Source organism: Silurus meridionalis, chromosome 15 (assembly GCF_014805685.1).
Source record: "Silurus meridionalis isolate SWU-2019-XX chromosome 15, ASM1480568v1, whole genome shotgun sequence".
NCBI lineage: Eukaryota > Metazoa > Chordata > Actinopteri > Siluriformes > Siluridae > Silurus > Silurus meridionalis.
The window spans coordinates 22,964,680-22,984,931 of NC_060898.1; the positions used below are offsets into that span (position 1 = coordinate 22,964,680).

General features: G+C 38.8%; 1 protein-coding gene across 4 annotated transcripts in view; it reads left to right on the plus strand.

Moving 5' to 3' along the window:
- sgcd (sarcoglycan, delta (dystrophin-associated glycoprotein)) overlaps window positions 1-20,252 on the plus strand; it is a 170,045-nt gene that overhangs the window by 99,791 nt on the left and 50,002 nt on the right. For all 4 annotated transcript variants that reach the window (XM_046868470.1, XM_046868469.1, XM_046868467.1 and 1 more), the window contains exon 2: window positions 2,345-2,530. In XM_046868470.1, the coding sequence (XP_046724426.1) occupies window positions 2,345-2,530 (186 nt within the window). The remainder of the gene's footprint in view (window positions 1-2,344; window positions 2,531-20,252) is intronic.

Here is a 20,252-nt window from a genome sequence, read left to right on the forward strand (position 1 = left end):
AATCTATATTGCTCTCTAATATTCTAAGTAATACTTTATAACGCTCTATTTAATTCTCTATATTATTCTACAGCAATAATATAATCAATAATACGCTACATGTACTCTTCAAGGCCGTGTTTTACTATACAATACTCTATAACACTCAGTAGCACTCTATAACAAAAGATATGTGAAGGAAATATAATAAGAAATAAAAAAAGAAATGTTGAATCCTTGCAGAGAAATTCTTTATACTGGGTATAAAATAGAAATATATTTATATATATATATATATTATATATATATAAAATACAATAAATATATTGTTGAATATATTGTGGAATAAAAACAGTCTTGTACACCGTAAATATTTTCCTCGATGAAATAAAGTGTGATGTGAAATCCGGGGTTTCTGGAGGAACAGAATTACAGCGGAGTTGAGATGAGGATGTGATGGAGTCACCATTCAGCTCCGTGATTTATTAACACACTCCCTCAGCGCAGTTACAACACTGTGCGATGTGTGTGTGTGTGTGTGTGTGTGTGTTTGTGTTTTCTAACCGTGTCATTGTGATTAATTGTGTGCAGCGGATTAATCACACACACCGCAGTGCGATGTGTGTTGATGTAAAACACTGTTGGTTGTTCAGAAGGGAAATAATATTCCGAATTATTCATTGTTCCTTTTATTTTGCTTTGTTGCTTTTCACCGAGGCGTCTGGTGTCAATTGTTCTGGTTTTGAGCTGAATAGACGCTTGTCAAACGCAATCTGCTTCGGCAGAACAGCCTCGGACTCTGAGAGCTTCTGACAGCAGAATCCGAGTCAGATTCTGATTCATTTATTTATTTATTTATTTGTTTGTTTGTTTGTTTGTTTATTTTTTCAGACCAGATGATTAGATTCAGAGATAAGTGCAGACAGTTAGAACGAATGCTCACGAACCATTTTGATTGCTGACCAGAACACATCCGATCACGCGTCCAGTCACATCCAGTTCCGATCTAAACGTGTTTCAAAAGTCTGATTAGAAAAAAAAAATGTCTTGTTTTTCCCTCGAAATATTTTTTCTCCTCATCATATCATATATTTGATTTTTTTTCACAATCCAAAAATGATTTTTGTTTCATGAATATTTTGGAATTTATCCTCAACCTATAATGATTTCCACCGTCAACATATTCTGACCTCTTCCCAAACCATCTAGAGATGTTTCAGCTCCAGTTGGATCCTGCTTCATGAAGATTTCGTACAATGAGCATAAACATTCTCTTAATCAATACGCAAAATAACCTTCTACATCTGCTCTTTCTCCGTCATTGATCATTTAAAGGCTCTGGCATGGAGGAGTTGGTGTTGAATCTCTAATGATCTCAGACGTTGAGCTGATTTATGAGCTGCTCAGGAGCTCCTGGTTCCACAACCTCAACTGACTGTATAGGACAAAGGACATTACACTTAATCAAACACTCTGGTGTTCATGATATTTTTCACTCTCCAGTGTATTTAAAGTCTTAATGATTTATAATCACACTCTTGGTGTCACCCAGATGAGGATGAGTTCCACTTTTGATTCCGGTTCCTTTCAAGGTTTCTTCCTCATACTATCTAAAAGAAGTTTTCCTTGCCACAGTCACTCCAGGCTGCTCATCTGGGAGAAATACACATCAATTTAAATATAAAAGTTTAATTTAATTTAAATAGAATTACTTTTTTTTTTTATTTTTACATTATATAAAGCTGCCTTGACCCAATGTACATTATTAAAACACTATAAAAATAAAATTGAATTGAAATAATTTATTTCAAAAATTATTTTTTTCTTTTGAAATGTAAGGAACTTTTTTCTTAACCTAGTATGATTTTTTTATGTTGCTAAAACGTTATTATGCAAATTATGACACTAATAATTGAAGTAATATATTTAAATAAATAAATAATTAATATATAATAAATAAATAATTTAAATAAAAAATATTAATGAATAAAAAAAAAATCATAATATGCAGAACACAATGAATATTAAAATGTTAATTTAAAACTTACTTCATCATCAGAAAAAATAACGTTCCTTAAATAATGTATAAAAAGACCTCGACTTGAAATCCTGTATTTTTTTGGCTGCATTTTTTCCCACTGGCCCACAAACAGCACTATAAAAAAAGAATTGTCACAAATCAGCCTAAAATATATTAATATATGCTCTGGTGAAACCCAAAGATCAAGATTGGCGAAATTCCTTGACAAGATGACGTACAATATAAACGTTTGAACTCCTGATGTGTCCTGAGATGACGCCATGCTTGTGAGACGTCGCTCCGATGTTTCTCCTGACGTTCTTTTTGTTTTGTGTTCTCTTGCAGATGACCCAAGAACAGTTCACTCATAGGAACAATGTCCAGAGCAGCGAGAAACCTCATGTGTACAAAGTGGGCATCTACGGCTGGCGGAAACGTTGCCTTTACTTCTTCGTCCTCCTCCTCATGATTCTCATTCTGGTCAACCTTGCGCTCACCATCTGGATCCTCAAGGTCATGAATTTCACCATAGTGAGTATGAGTTTGGTGGGGTTTTTGTTGTTGTTTTTCTGCACGTCGTTCGGGAGCGTGGAAATATAATAATGGGTGCTCCCGCAGCGGGGGGTCCTTCGATTGCGGCTCTTTAATTACACGCCATGGCTGGGCAGAACGCTGCTTTCATTCGGCTCGCAGTGGTGGATTTGTTCCTCATGTTAACACACAGGGAGCTGATTCGACTTGCGTCTTTCTTCTCCACCCAGGGTGCTGCTTCTGATCTTCCAAAACTATCGATTCGGAGCTCTGGGTCTGGCATTAATTGGGGGATTTTTATGTGTAATATTGTAAAGGACGGTGGATATAATAATAATAATAATAAAAATAATACATTTCTAATATATTATAGAATACTGTTGCATCCTGTATGGTCCTGTGCTGCTCTAAAGCTCATCTAAATATCATTTGTTTTTTTGTCAGATAATGAGTTCCTTCTTTTTTCCCAACGTCATGAACACCAGGGCAAATTTTATTTGCATACAAAATCCACGAGAAAACGATCTTTATATAGAAAAACTGGACAGAACCCTTAATCCGAGGACATGTCAGAACGTGCCATAACTGCAACCTGCGTAGGATGAAATACTGCACGAAGGGTAGCAGGTGCACAAGGGATCTGTGGAGATCCAGGCAACGCAATAGACAGATGCAGATGAGCAGCTGGAAGGGATTTCTTTTAGATTTATGTCACTTAATATTACCCAGTGATGCTCTGAGCATAGGGGTGCGTCTCAAGGCCAGAGAAGGGATGAAATATTTCATGTCCTCGTATGTCAGGAGGTTTATGAAATATCAGCAATGAGCAGGAACAGACATCATGAGTATTTGTGCAAAAGCTGACGCCTGGATATATTTGCTTTCCTTCCTCGCTTTCTTCCTTGACCATGATGGAATACTTACACTCGGCCTTGGAGTCGACATAATGCAGCAGTTTATCATCTCGCTATCTTGACACAGAAACAGCATGTGGCAGCTTGTGCTTCTTATCCGCGTTCGATTCAGACGTCGGAAATGTTCTTTTTTTTTTGGTATTTATGTTATATCAATTTCAGACACTCTTGAACTCAGCAGGGTGATGGCAGCACTGGGATTGGGCGGTTTAGTCATTAGCATGTTAGCAAACACAGTTTAGCGGAAAAGCTGTTTATTTGACAACACAAACATAGGCAATGGCTGCTAATTAGCAGGGATACAGTAAAGACCACAAAGATCAGGAATATAAATCAAATCAAGACCAAGTCTTACATAGGCGGAGGCTAAGTCAAGCTAAAAGTGGGGAAAGTGGTAGCTCAATGGTAACAGGTTGGCCTTTAAAAAAACATGCTTTCTACCTGTCACATAAACCTTTACAGCACGGTGAAATTCTCTCTTATATATCTCAGTGCTGTTATGAAGCTGGAGTAGAGCGCAAGGTCAGCCATGATGCAGCACCTCTGGGGCACTGAGGTTGAAGGGCCTCGCCTAGGGGCCCCAAGAGTGGCAGCTTGGTGATACAGAGGCTTGATCAGTAACATCAACACCACGCTGCCACTGTTTGGCCTTTGAGCAGGTTTTAAGTTTTATTTGTAATGTGCACAGATGCCAGTGGCAGTTTGTACAATGAAAAGTGAGGCTCCAGGCAAATTACAGCAATATTAAATATTAAACATTAAACAATATAAAAATCTGAGAAAAGAAAAAGGAGAGAAAAGTAATAAAGAGGCATAAGGAAGTTGTAATTATTTACAGGTGGATGTAGAAGTGTCTGTGTGTACAGTGTGTGTGTGTATATATATATATATACATACAGTGGTTCACCGGAACTCATGGGGGTTACGTTCTAAGGCGAGTTCCGAAAATCTGCTAATTTTGGACGAACCCCCAATGATACCTTTCTTCATCTACACATTACGTCAGTAAGTTAAATGCCGACTCAACAGAAAATGTGAAGTAATGGACATAAAAGCTTTATTTACCACATAAATAATACAATAGTGTTTTAAAAAAAAATTTGTATGAAGATTCATAACGTTCCTGAACATTCGGTCCCACTGTGGGTTCCCACAAATTGTAAGATAATCCGCAACTTGCTGATGAGAACCCGTGAATTTACAGAGCCGTGTTCCGAACTGTGAATTATCGGGGGTTGACTGTGTATATATATATATATATATATATATTATATGAATTATATGACTATTTACATATATGACATGTTAGCATGAGGTATTTTTATAAAATTATGGAAGACAGTGGATAACAAGTAGAATGTATATATTACAGTAGGAAAGAAAATACGCAAAGATACGTAGTGTGCAATTAGGATGCAATAGTACTGAGTGCAATGATATTAGGAGCTCTGAGAATTCAGAATTGACCAAAGACAGGATCCAACTTAGACTCCAACAGGACAAATTGATCTTGCTCTGTACTACATTGGGTTCAAGTGCAGACACAATGAAATTAGCAGATCACATTTCAACCAGCACTGCGAATAAAGAAATGAAATGAAATGGAAAGGTTCTAGAGTAATATTGTACAGTTATTGTACTGTAAAGGTGACGGTAAATAGTATTACATGATGCATAACAGTAATGCAAATGAAGTTGAATAAATGAGAACGATAATGCAGCAGGATGAGGTGCCACACTACAGTCCTCTACAACTGAGGACTTCGGATTTCAATTCGATGGCGCCAGTGGGTTTTGTAGAAGGTCCTCTGTTGTGGTTTGTCAAAAGTCATTTAATCCTGAGACTACAAAGGTAGAGAGGTCCCATCAAAAACAGCAGAGTAGTAAAGACAAGTGGACAAAGAAGTAGATATTTATTTCTTTTAGCTTCGACATCAAAACAGACACGTCTGTAAAAAGGACAGTATGAATCGCACCATTACTTCTGATTGTCTCATTTATAGCCAGAAACTGATCATTAATTCTTACTCACTCAAAGGAATCTCTTGTCATCATCCAGTCCCATTTTTCCTGTGCTAATAATTTTAGTTGAATTCCTCACATCTGTATGAAATCAGAAGGTCATAACTGTGTAGAAATACAAGCTGTAGGTATTTCTCCTCCACATTTGCTCGGATGAAAGGCTTTCCAGGATAAACTATTAGCCCTGCATCTTGGTTTTCCAGATTCTGGCAGCTCCATTTATATCAGTAAAGGAACTGTTAACTCGTGCTGTCTGCTCTCATCGCAGTACCACCTCCTTGATACCATCACAAGCCATTATGGAAATTTATGTCACAAGGAACGCTGAGGTGGAATCTCAGTACCGGCATGTCACAACGACTTCGGGGTTTTACCACACACACACACACACACACACACACACACACACACACACACACACACACACACACACTTTCTTACACATACAGTATGGGTGGCATCTTCACTCATTCATCTAACCACTTTATCAGTGGACCCTGAGCCAATCCAGAAGAACACCAGAAGGGAGGGAGAATTCATCCCAGACGCAATTCCAGTCCATCACATGGATCCACCAAAACACATTCACATCTAAGTGCAATTTATTCCAGGTTATCTGCCTAGGTTGTGAAAAGTAAACAGAAACTGGAGAACTAGGAAACGGTTAAAGAACCTCCAGACACATATATACGGCTCAGGATTAATCTTCGAACTGCTGAAGTTCTCCATACCGAATTCATGGTAAAACATTTGAACCATGAGAAACAAGCAGATCGTGTCTGGCTGCTGGTAAATGTCCCGAGGTGCGGGTACAGTGGGGTTTGGAAGTCAAACTTTCCAAAACTTTACAGGCAGAGAGGCTCAGGGAATGCTAGTGGTTTAAAGAGCCTCAGTACTCTGTGGTTAATCACGCAAGAGGACCAATTTGCTGCTTGAAATGTTCGGAATGTCTGGGAATAGGCTTCATAATCTTCCCTTCCATCATAACGATTAATATTTGATACGTTTTTTTTTTTCCAAGGTGTTTCCAGATTATCAGACACCGCAGAATATGTAATATTAAGAAATGCTAGGAGCGAGTTTAAGGAACACGAGACACGCGGCGTAAAAATCCAATAAAATCTTGTCTTTATCAAACACAGTCTGTTCTTTTCCTCTTGCCTTGTGCTCCTGCAGTTATTTTCCTCAATATAATCATTAGAAGGAGCTTTGGTGTAAATAAGGAAAATTACAAACATGGTTAAGTGGCTTTTTTTTATTTTTTAATCTAAACAAGAAACAGATGAATTGAAATTCACCGCTGTGTTTTATACTAATTTTATATACACGTAATAGGAACATATTAATATGCTCAGGTGATTATCAGCCAATCGTGTGTGAATTCATGCAGATACGAGGTCATGAGAACTTTATTTTAGGATTTTAACACAAGGTACCACTTCAATACAGGATGGTGCGAAACACAAAAAACATCCACTGGGCGGTTAGACGATAAAACATGATCCGTGTGCATGAGAACTGGTTATGAGTCGCCAGGCTAACAAACAATCACTATTTACAAACACAGCGAGCAGAAAAGCATGGCAAACTCTGATGCTACTTTTCAAACGCAAAGAATTGATTATTTTTATTCTAAGGGGCGTGGCCTCTTCTAGGTTGCCCACTTTCAGTTTCAGTCCTGAAGCTCTCCTGTAATACACTGCACTGTTGCTTCTGTGATTTATACAACAATAAAATGGTAATTGGATAAATACCGGCTGTATTTATTTTCTTTTTCTTCAAAAAGCAATAAATTGAGGCACTGCAGGTCACCCTAGCAGACCTTAGAGGGCGCTGTCCTGTACGAGAAAGAAGACAATTCCGGTATAGATCACAGATGGGGTTTTTTTCTGTTGTTTTTTTTGTGTTTCGTTTTTTTTTAAAAGACCTCAAAAACCAATCTCTTACCCACTAAGTTACCATCTCCCAACAATTCTGGCAGACGCCCTCATACAGCTAAGCAATCGAGGATTCAAGCATTCCAGTCACTAGTAAATACTGTTCCAACTCCATAAAGATCTGACTGCATCCCAGGCCTCCTCACTTTCTCACCTACATCTGTACCCAACTTTTCTAACACCCTTGTGTCTGAATAAATCTCCATAAGCAAACTCTAGTGGAACATCTTCCCAGAAGAGCGAAGGTTATTAAAACAGCAAAGTTGGAACAGGATGTACAAATCTAGTCAGGTGTCCGCAAACTTTTGTCCTTATAATGTGATCTACACAGAGTAGGAGTAGGAAACTGGATTTCGAGAAGAACTGAGACACGACTTGAACAAGCGGGACAGACGATAAATTCGCTCTCTTGTGTCACAGTCTGGTGTGCACTGGATGGGTGGTAGAGTGTGCGGTCCAACTCGGGGAAGCTGTAGTGAAGTATGATGACAACCACTCGAAACTCCGCAATAGCAAAGTGCCACTCACTTCATCATACGCCTCGGTAAAGCAGGCTGCTGGGAGTGGATGGGGGGGGGTGTTTGTTCAGCAATTCAATTTCCCCAGATATGTCAGGAAAGCTATTTTTAGAAGGTGCGCGGTTCCTCCACGGGCTCACGTTGCCGAGGTTCGGATGGACACAGTGTTTGACTCAAGAGGAACAATCTTGTGTTTGTTCGTCTTTTTTTTTATTCGATTTCTCCGACTTTTCTTTGTTTTTCATCTGAGACAAAGAAAGTTCAGATACTAAAGAAAAACTCAATATGCAGTGAGAAGAAGCAGACCTTCATTCTCTCGGATTCACCTTTCTGATGCTAATGGGTGTTTTCGTTTGCTCATGCTGTAGCTAAAGGCATTCGCTCAAGATGACTCATCAATTTTATGGCGAGCGTCTGGCACAGCGTTATTGATCAGAGGGCTCTTAGGAAGAAAAACCAAAACGAAAAAAAGGATAAAATGATGATTTATGAGAAAAAAAGAAGTTTGGGAGTTTCAGATAAATGCACATCAAATATACAAGTATCTCCCTCAAACACACACACACACACACACACACACACACACACACACACACACACACACGTCAACGTTTTTGACCCCCTTTATTACATTATTACAGAAATTATTACATCATCTTTAAACAGGATAATTGATTTGCAGGTTTACAGATCAAGCTGCCAAAAGTATTCGGACACCCGACTTTTCCAGCCAAATGTGGTTCCTCATGTTCTTCCACTGTTTAAGTTGTTAGAATTCTTGGAAGATACTAATAATTCACTAGTTGACTTTTAATTGAACAATGCTAACACGTTTTTTTTCCATTGCTTAGTTTAAAAGCTGGTAAAGTTTATATTTTTTAGACTTAAATGTTGCTAAAGCTTTTTCTCAATAAATAAATAAATAAATAAATAAATAAATCTGTTTAAGGGCTCAGCTGAAATCTGTTTCTCAGTATAACACTAAGGTATAATGGAGAAAATTTTCTTTTTTGAACATCCAATTCCATATTCAGTCTCCATTTGTTGTCATAATAGCTTCCACTATTCTGGGAAGATGTTCCACTAGATTTTGTGAAGATCAGGTACTGGTGAAGGTGAGGAGGTCTGGGGTGCAGTCAGTGTTCACATTCATTCCAAAGGTGTTTAATAAGGTTGGATTTCTATAGCAGGAGATCTTCCACTAAATTCAACCCATGTCAAGCAGATCTTCATGGAGCTGGTTTTGTGGATTGTCATGCTGGAACATGTTTGGGTCTTCCAGTTCAAGTGAAGAGAAAATTCCATCCTCCTGCATCCAAAGACGTCCTGTACAATTGTGTGGGGTTTGGGGAAAAACCGCATATGGGTGGAAAAGTCAGGTGTTCCGATACTTGTGGTAGTATAGTGTAGCGTATGCTAGATTTCGTGACAGAAGTTTCTATGGAGTTTTCCCTCATTGAAAATTTTCTCAATGTAATTTTATGCAACATAAGGAGACCTTAAAGCGTGAACCTGAAGCGTGAGGTGATTCAGTACAAAAATCAGCACATGGTTCAGGCCAATATGAAGATAATTACTTTCTTTTGAATTGCTCAGTTTGGTGCTCGCTCTGGATAAGGGCATCTGCTAAATGCCACAAACGTAACCAATCAGCTGTAGAGTCCAGGCGTGATGTGTCCTTGGTAGACAGGAAGTTACAGAAATGTGTGTTGGGTGAAGGAAAATGGATTAAAATTAATAAATAGAATTGTGGCATGACGGAATATCTTCTATCGCTTGCAAAACACGGGCTCTGCTTAATAACCCTGAACGTAACATTGATCACAAGTGGCGTCTACATTTTAAAAAACATCCAGTGATGCGCAGCAGATCACTGAATCCACTGAAATCCTGAAACTGTTCCAACAAACTTAAAGTCTCACAAATGTATTGGATATTTTTTGAAACTACGAAACCCAAACCTGCTCCAGCATGACAACGTCCCTGTGCACAAAGCTGGATCCATGAAGATCTGCTTTCCATGGGTTGGAAGTGTGTGAAAGTTCTTTTTCTATAGAGCTCCAACCCTATTGAACAACTTTGGGATGAATGTGAACGCTGACTGCACCCCAGACCTCCTCACCTTCTCACCTACATCAGCACCTAACACTTATCCTTGTGGCTGAATGAATGTCCACAAAATCTCCACAAAAATCTAGTGGAACATCTTCCCAAAAGAGTAACAGCAAATGGGGACTGAATGTGAATTGGGATGTTAAAATAAAAGCACATAGCAATTTTACAGTCAGGTATAATTCAAGATGGCGCCGCCCCAGTGGCAGCCTATTGCAGCAGCAACCATTTACGTTTCACCGCCTTTTCACGTATTTTTTGGGCACGTCGTGTTTTTACTTTTTTTTGTGTGTATGTGCAATTTGTTTGTTTAATAGTGTAACTACTATTATTGTTGGGTTTTTTCTTTTCTATTTACCGTATATATTTGCACATTTCTTGCGGCCGTAACATGGAAATTTCCCAACTGTAGGTCGAATAAAGGTTTATCTAATCTTATATATTTATCTTATAGATTTACAGATAATTGGCGATCCGAATATTAAGTCGAGGGAAATTTGTTTTTCATGATTGTAAAAAGAATCTCAAGATAGTCAGACATTTAGCTAACGTTCGTATTTTGTGTCGATCTTTGATTCCACACAACTCTAGCTAGCAGAACCGGATGCTCAGAAATGATGTGGTTCCAAATCTGGGCTCCACTTCGGTTAGCAAGCCTCAGTTCGCCTGCCTGCTGATGTGTTGAGAGAATTCTGAATGTCTGTTTAGCCCCCGTGGCGCTTTGAGATCAGCATCTGCACGCTCCAGGGGCCGATATATTTCCCCGGATGCTCAGCGTTTCTCCATCAAAGAGCAGTAATGAAGCACAACCTCCTTGTCCAACTAGGAAATTGAATTTGCTCTAGCTTAGAAAAGCCTGCAGGCAGAACCACTCAAATTTTGTCTGTCCCGGTGAGACTTGTTTCCTTGGCACAGCGGGCGATTGTTGAGGGTTTGGCAAGAGCTTGTGTGTTTTCATCTCAGTGCTGACGTTCGGCGAGATAAAAAAAAAAGAAGCAGAAAGAAGCAAAGCTCTCGGGTTGAGCTTATTAACGAAGGTTGTAATTACTAATTTGTACTGTTTCTGCAGAAGCGTTGTTGTTCTTCATGACGCCAGAGTTTCTTTGCTCCATCAATTCTCATTACTGTATGAAGTGCCTAATGGATGAAGGCTTATGCTGCCAGAACAGATTCGGCTTGCTTTGGCATAAATTAAACAAGGTACTCATGAGGATCCTCCCGAGCGAGGAACGCCGTTCTCCAGCATTCTTCTAGAATCTTCCACAGGTGTTGAGTTACTGATGAACGGTTTCTTTACACCATTTTGTGAGATCTTGTGCCAGGGGTGGAGCTGGAGCTGGGGGTCAGGGTCATTATTGAAAAGACTATGGCTTTCATGATAGAAACATTTGATCTTCTCAATTTATGCTTTTATATCAGTAGTGTGTGGGTTTTTTTGCCCGAAGATGAATATTCCTTCCACTGAGGAACCGAGCTACAAAGAAGTGCAAGCAGGAATCAGTAATACAAGGGGAGTGTTTGAAATCTCCAGCTTCACATCCAGCATTGAATGATACATGGAATTAGCGGCAGAGAGTGGCACCGAATACACAATGGCACAGAGGACCCTGATTTTCATTCCTCACTGAAACACCTGCACTCTCTGATCTCGCACTGGATCAAAATTCATGCATTTTATTCCCACTTTTTTTACGCTCGTATATCCGCGCTCGCTAGATGTTTCATCTCTGCTTCCTCGATGACGGTTGGTCCACTGAATCTGAGCCGTGACGGCCACGGCGTTGAGGAACAAAGTGTCAAAGTGTCAAATTGTTATCTAATTAATCACATTTGTTAAATTAATTCTCATAGACCTACCAAAAATAATGAAAAACTGTAACTGGATGAATGGATAACAAAAGTTTGTGGACACCTAATCATAAGATTGGTATGTGCATCTTTCTGAACATCCCTTTCCACATTTAGTCCCCATTTGCTGTAATCTGGGAAGATGTTCCACTAGATTTTGTGGAGATTCTTTAAACTACAAGGGTGTTAGTAAAATCAAGTACTGATGTTAGTGAGCTGAGGAGGCCTTGGGTGCAGTCAGCATTTACATTCATCTCAAAGGTGTTCACTAGGGTTTAAAGCAGGAGATCTTCCACGCCAACACATGTATAGAAGACCTTCAGGAACAGGTTTGAGTCTAATAGTTGAACTGAAGGGAAAATTTCATGCTATACAATTTTGTGCCTCCAAGTTCGTAATAATGGTGAAAAAGTCAGGTGTCTGAATACTTTTGGCAATATACTGTAGCTATAAAAACATTTTAGCCGCAAGAGTGAAGGCAAGTGTACAAGATGTTCAAGAAATGGAAGTTTGATGGAAGAAATGTAACAAAGCGCAATAAGTAGAAGTGATGAGGTACAGAAGGAGTCGCTTTGTAACTAGCTGGTGTTAGCTAAGTCGCAATGGTGATGATGATGATGGTTCCCTTTCAGGAACTCGAGCTGCATCGAAACGCTTTGGGAACACGCCTGAGTGTTTTGATGCAGCGTCTCGTTCCCTCAGGGAACCAGGGTTACATACATAGTTACATAGTGTTCTCATGGTTTAGTTCTCTTTTTAGAACTAGCTTTTTAGAATTAACAACCCCCATTTATGATGCTTTAGGGTTTTTTCCTCAAGAATCATTCTTATACAGAAATCCCCCGCTCTTGAAACATTTTCCTGCCTCAGCCTTTTTTGTGTGTGTGTGTCCTCCTGCCACAGTTTCTCTAGAAACATAACAATGCTTCATTTTTTCATAACTATTTTCTTTCTAAAAGCATTCGCATACCTCTGTTTTACTCCAGAAGGGTTTTCCCACCCTACTGTTTTTTAAGAAGCATAAGCCCCCCTTCTAGAACCATTCTTATACAGTGATCGTGGTTCGAATCTCGTGCCCCAGGTTTATTGCGGAATTGCATTTGCCACATAACTGATTGGTCTCAGCCCCTTTTTTTATGTCATAGGACACTTCAACCAATAAACAAGCAGAGAAACTACGCATAGTCTTCACTACTACAGAACTGTATACTGTACAGCACGTGATACAGTGAACTGTATTTCTACCAATTTACACTAAATTTATCTCGCTATATTCTTGAAAAAATGTTTTCTGTGTGTTTAAAGTGTGTGGGAGGATGATATATGGCTTGTGATTTACGGTTGTGCGGGAATTACTGTACCTCAGTTTTTCTCTAGAAGGGGTCTTCTGCTTTTTGGAATTTTTTTTTTTCTAAAAACATTGCCATACCTTTTTCTACTTTTTACTAGCAGTGTTCGTATGCCTTAGTTTTCCTCTAGAAACATTACCATACTCTGTTTTTTCCTAGAATTGTTCTCATACCACTTGTGTTTTTTTTTTTATCTTTTCTAGAAAGGTTCTCCTGCCCTCCTTTTTTCTTGAGAAGCATTATGATGCTTCATTCTTATCTCTCAGTGTTCCTCTAGACGGATTCTCGGGTCTCATTTATCCTAGAAGCAGCCATGCCTTTGATTTCCTCTAGAAACATTCTCATACCTCAGTTTTCCTAAAGAAATTTCATTTCTTTAACTGTTTTCATGCCTCTGTTATTTTCCTCTAGAAGCATTCTCATGGCTCAGATTTTCCCTACAACCATTTGTATGCCTCAGGTTTTCTTTAGAAGTGTTCTTATCCCTCAGATTGTGTTGTCATGCCACACTTTAAAGTTTTTGCTTTTCATTAATACTAGCAAACAACAAACTGCAGTAAATATCTGAATGAAGGGCAACATTATCTGATTAGATGCTACTTTTGCTTTCTTTTTAGATTGAAAAGTGTACGAGAAAAATGAGAAGGAGCTTCTGTTTAGTGAACTGTTATTAGCTCGGCTGATTTATGACCAGATGGAGAGGCAGAACACCATACTGTCTGGGACGGAGTGCTACAGTCGGAGGCGCTGTATTAATCCTTGCTTATGGATGACGGCGATTCACACAGGGACGGTGTTTGTTTGTTGGCAGCTTGAACACACTGGTGTACTTTATTTATTCAATTAAGTATATTGCTGAAGTCCCAGCATACCTCCTCCTCTTCCAACTCCTCTTCCTCCTCAATGATCTTTATCTCCACTCAAGTGTGAAAGAAACTTTGGAATAGTTTACTTTTGAGTGTGATGGAGCTCTTCCTTCACCTCGTACACCAGCAAGTAATGCATAATCCCCTGAAACTACTGAGATAGAAGGAGTGGGACATGTTTTTCTAGATACATGCATCAGTTCACCCCTAGAAATGTTCTCATACCTCTTTTTTAAATTTTTATATATAAATATATATATATATAAAAATGTATTCTCATGATTCAGATTTTCTCTAGAAGTGTTCTCATACCTCAGGTTTTCTTCTGCTAGAACTGTTTTTGGCCTCAGTTGTCCTCTAGAAACACCTTCTTTAGAAGCGCACTGGTTGTTTCTTTTTTTTTTTTTTTTTTTTAGAAGCTTATAGCTCATTTTCCTCTAGAAGCCTTCTCCTGTCTCAGTTTTTTTCCAGAAGCAACACCATGTCTCCATTTTCCCCTAGAAGCGTTCTCATGCTCAAGTTGTTTTCTAGAAGCATTGCAATGCCTTAGTTTTCCCCTAGAAATCTTCTAATTTTGTTTTTTTTACGGTTTCCCATGCTTCAGATTTTTCTCTAGAACTATTTTCATGCCTCAGTTTTCCTCTCAAAGCCTTTTTATACCTCAGCTTGTGTTGCAATCCCTCACTTTAATGTCCTCATTTTACAATTGCCCTTAAAAATCTTTTTATTTTTATTTTTTTATTAATATGAGCAAACAACCAACTAACAAACTGCAGCAAATATTGAAATCTAAAGCAACATTATATGATTAGGTTCTACCCTTATTTTCTTTTTAGATCCTCTGAGACATCAGAGATGGAAGGATTGGGAGATGTTACAGGAAGTTGTAGAGGATGTGGGAAGAAAAGACACTTTCCCCATACACATGGCGTGAATGCTTCTGTTTAGAAGTTGTTTAGGTTAGTAATAAGGACTACACTTAAGGGAGTCAATTGTTCTTTGTCTAATAAGGGAAATTGTTTAAAGTGCCATAAAGGACTATGGGGATTAATCTGTACTCGCATCCACTAGTTACTGTTCATGTCATGTGAACAATTCAGTGACGACATCGTGAGATTTTCACGCGTTTGATTTTCTTGGCGGTGGATCCTGTAGCATTAAATCCCATCAAAAGTCGTAAACAAGAATGCTTTAGCCAATAAGAATCGTAGGAGTAGGAGGAGAAATCAGATTTGTCATGCGCAGCAGATCTCTGAATCCAGTTCATCATCTGTTTATTTGTGAGAGATAGAGTACGGTATAATGTAAGTTACAATGTGGCTTATTATGAAAATACAATATTTCTCATGTCAAACTCATATGGGCCTGGACCATTAAAAAAAACCCTGAAACAAACAAACATGACTGAATTTCCAACTGATGTGCAGCTGGAAAATGTAGCTACATTATTATTCTAGGTGGTAGGAGGGGTAACTTAGTGGTTACGATGTTGGACTTCTGATCAGAAGGTCAGGAGTTTAAATCACCCCCACCACCAAACTGCCCCTGCTGGGCCCTTCAGCAAGGCCCTTAACCCTTTAACTTCTCAGTTGTATGAACGAGATACTTGTAAAATGCTCTAGATAAAAGTGTCTGCCATAAATGTATCCTTTGCCTCAAAATCTCTTTGTAGAACAGTCGATAATCCGCTGCTCACATTTGTTACGCGCTTTTATTTTGAACATCCCATTCCACATGTAGTTATAATAAGCTCCACTCGTCTGGGAAGACCTTCCAACAGATTTTGTGTAAATTTGTGAAGATTCATTCAGCTTTAAAGGTGAAGTAAAATTAAATACTGATGTAGGTGCAAAAGTAGGAGGCCTGGGGGGCAGTCAGCGTCCCAAAAGGTGTTTATTACGTTTGGAGCTCACATCATCCAACCCATGGGTTTGGGTCAAACAGCTCAAGTTTGTAGAACAGACAATATTCAGTGCTCATGTTTTCTCTAAATAATTTTTTCTCTTTTATCATTTATTTTCCCCTGTTTTGTGATCAGAGACCGCTTTTGTGCTTGTGAGAGATTTGCGGAACATGTAGCACATTGTAATGCACGTACACCCCCACCTCTATTGTGCTGATGGTAAGCGATTACAGTTGTGTCGTGTAGAGCGCTTCAGCGATTTCAAGATTTCGGAATTGTTCTCTTGGCTTAAGGCGAACAGAAGGATGAGGATTATTTGTTTCTCAGAGATTTGGTTTTCTCAGCTTTAGTAGGTGAGAGAGATGAGGCGGAGATGGAACTCACTCCTGTGAACACAATCACTATTTATTTATTTATTTTCATAAAGCCACAGGCGGGCTTTATGTCACCCAAATTGGCCGAGTGACGCTGATGATCCGCTGTTTGCATAATTTTTACGACGTGGACACAGACGCCTATCGAGCTTAGCACTCACCAACTCTCTGGAAAGGTCAGGCACACAGAGCGAAAGGGAAATGTAGCCGATTTACCCTCCCTGACAAATGTAATTAATTGTGAAAGCACTGAAAGGCAATGCGAAGGCAAGATAACGGCAGATGTGTTTTTTCCCAATGCATCGCTGCAGTGTTTGTTTGCAAGAAGGAAGACTGCCAATGTAAAGGATATTTATTATAACGCTGCAGCAAGAAATAAACGCTGTTCCTGCAGGGAAGAAATGACAAACCGCACCATCTGCTTCGTTGTGACAATAACAATAATTGTTTGAAAAATAAAAAAGGAAAAGTATGCACCAAATTAGAGGGTAATATGCAAATATTAGGTGTTTTCATGCCTAGTATACATCTAGAAGCGTTCTCAATCCTCAGTTTTTCTCTAAAGGTGTTCTCATGCTTCAGTGTAGCGTCTTCATGCTTGAGTTTCCCTAGAGACATTTCTCTTCTTTAGAATTTTTTAAATTTTTGTGTTTTTTCTCTCCAAAGCTTTTTTCATGTTTTAGATTAGCGTTCTAACACTTTTGTTCACCTCTAGAAGTGTTTCAAATGCTTGAGTTTTCTTCTAGAAGTGTTCTCACAACTTAGTTTTCCCCAAGCAGTGTTCTTCTGCATCAGTTTTACTCAAGCAGTGTTTTTTTATGCCTCACATTGTCTGGAGAGAGTGTTCTCATGCCAGAATCACTTCTCTAGAAATGTTCTCACTTTTCTCTCTAAAGGTTTTCACACCCTTCATTTTAACTTTAAAATGTTCCAAAGTTCACCTGTAAAAGTGTGTCAAATGCTTGAAATTTATTCTAGAAGTGTTTAAACTTAGTTTTCCTCTAGAAGTGTTCTCATGCCGTCGTGGTTTTTTTTTTCTCCAAAAGATTTCATATGCCTCAATTTGCCTCTAAAGATTTTCATGTTTCACTTTAGTGTTCTCACATCTCAAGTTCTCAAATGCTTATGTTTTTTTTTTTAGAAGTGTTCTCACAACTTAGTGTTCTTCTCGAAGTGTTCTTATGCCTTGCTTTTTCTGGAGAGAGTGTTCTCACCTTAGTTTTCCTCTAGTTTTGTTTTCATGCCCCAAATTTTCTCTAGAGGCATTCTTATGCCTCATTTGTTATGGAGAGTGTTCTAATCGCACTTTTTTCATGCCTCAGTTGTTCTCTAGAAGTGTTCTCATTTAAAATTTACCATTTTGAAGCCTCAGTATTTCTCTGAAAAATTGTCCAATTCTTCATATTTTTCTCTAGAAGCGTTCTCATACCTTGGTTTTCCTCAAGCTTCAGGGGATACATATTCACTAGCAAATGACCTACGATACTCCTATTACATTTACAGCATATACAGCAAACAAACAATGACTGAATGATGTTTTCAAGCGAAACAGCAAAGCTGACAGAAAACATGGTACTGAAATAATTCCAGAAAATCAATGACTTAATACCTGAGCACTGAAGTGGGAAGTGGTAGTTTAGGAGTTAGGATGTTGAACTTCTGTTTGGAAGGTTGTAAGGTCAAATCCCAGCACCACCAAGCTGCCATTTCTAGGCTCTTGAGCAAGACCCTCAGCTCTCCCCTGTATAAATGAGAATATTCCAAGTCTGACAAATGCCATAAATGTAAAGTGCATTTCTGGCTGGATTTGTGTAACATCTGAGATATTATCTATTCTCTCATTTTTACAGTAATCTCCTGAGACATTTACCAACAACAGCACTGTATATGTGATAGAGCGTTCAAGTGAACCATGTTCTTCTAAAGCCCAGTACTTGAGTTATCCAGATGTTCGGTGATGTAAGAAGTTGTCCTCACAGTGTGATGAGAAAATGATAAGCATCGGGGTCCCTGAGCGGCGTCTGTACCGCCCTGAGACTGACCCCTGCCGTGGAACTGATTGTGGTTTTGGCAGCCAGAAGCCTATTGTGCATTTGATTAAAGCAGGATGCAACTTCATTTCCTCAAGCAGACGAGGTCTGATTGCATTGAAAGACGTACAAACTGTCAAAAAATACGATTCGTATTGAACTCCCTGTTACAGGATGCTGAACTGCGGATGAATGAAGGATGAGGAAAATCGAGGAAAAAAAACACATTACGTTTATGCTAATTTATGCAATTGAAATGTTTTGGGGTTTAAAAAAGAATAATAATAAGCCTAAAAATAAAAATGTATTCAATTATCAGAGACAATTTTTAATACTTCATTTTAGTGATCATTTTTGTAAAAACCCTTGATATGATAAAGAAAGCCAAGATAACAAAAAAAGAGACTTCAAATGTGAATTCGTTTAGAAATATTTTCAAATGATCTAAAAATAAAAATCTTTTTTTTACTGAGGAGAATAATGAGGAAAAGAACACATTCTCCTGCCTTAGCATTGGTACCACTATGCAATGCAAATTAGCATGAAATTCAAATGCTCCTGTTAATAAATGCAGTGGATTAATCCAGTCAAATATCTACAAGTTGGAAATGAGGGCAATGCTGGAAACATCTCGAGTTTCTTGACAACTCCATCAACAGTTGATGCTCCTCCAAAACCCTTCTGCCTGACTGGGAAAGAACATGGTCTGCTTGAATGGCATCGTGCTAGCTACATGAACCTTTCTGCATATATGTATTTCAGAACACAGATCACACAAGACATACAAAGGTATCAAGACACCTGCCTTTTCCAACCATATGTGGATTTTCTCCAAAACCACAAAGGTACACAATTGTATTGAACGTCTTAGAAGCGTTAAATTTCCCCTTGGCTATATAAACTAGATGGCCAAAACCTGTTCCAGCATGACAGTGCCCCTGAAGCTATGATGAAATGGGTTGGGGTGGAAGATCTCCTGATATAGAGCTCTGAACTCTATTGAAAACCTCTGGGGTGAATGTAAACACTGACTGCACCCCAGGAACCTCCTCACCTTCCCTACAGTACCTGACTTTACTAACACACCTCCTTGTGGCTAAATAAATCTCCACAAAATCTAGTGGAACATCTCCTCAGAATATTGGAAGTTATTATCACAGCTAATTGGGAATAAATGTGGAACAGGGTTAAATGTCATTATCTAATCATATACCTTCGTATCTGTGAATTCCAGACTCTGTGAAGTGCAGTGACTTTGTTCCATAAAGAATGCCTTTTCAATTGGTCAGGCTTGTGTTTATGCATGAGGGAGACAAAGATGATCTGTTATGAAAGGCAGAGAACGAAAGCAAAGGGGAAAACAATCCTGATCAAAGCCGAAGCTGGGCTTTCAGTGAAGGCGGCTGTTAACCCTTACATGTACAGATAGGTTTATAAAAAGTGACATTCATGGCTTCTTGACAGTAATGTATATTTACACTTTAAAGAGGATCTTAGAGGAGAGATACACTCGAATCTGAAAGCTTTTGGTGCTTCAATGGGCTCATAAATAATAATACAACTCACCAGGAAGTGAGGGTCACGGCATCCGGGTCACGGCACCAAATTGGGTAATAATAAAGCAGGCCTTGAAGAACACTACAGTACATTGTATGATCTTTGACCTTGGCATGCTCTGAGGTCAGACAGCATTCAGACATTATAAGGAAAAACAGAAAAATTGAGACACAGCATGTTCCAAAGAGTCAGAAGACATATTGCAGCAATCACTCCGTGAAGTTTTTAATCTGGGAAAAGTATATTTCTGGTAGAGATGAAGTGTCTCCTTCACCTGCTCAGGTAAAAAAAA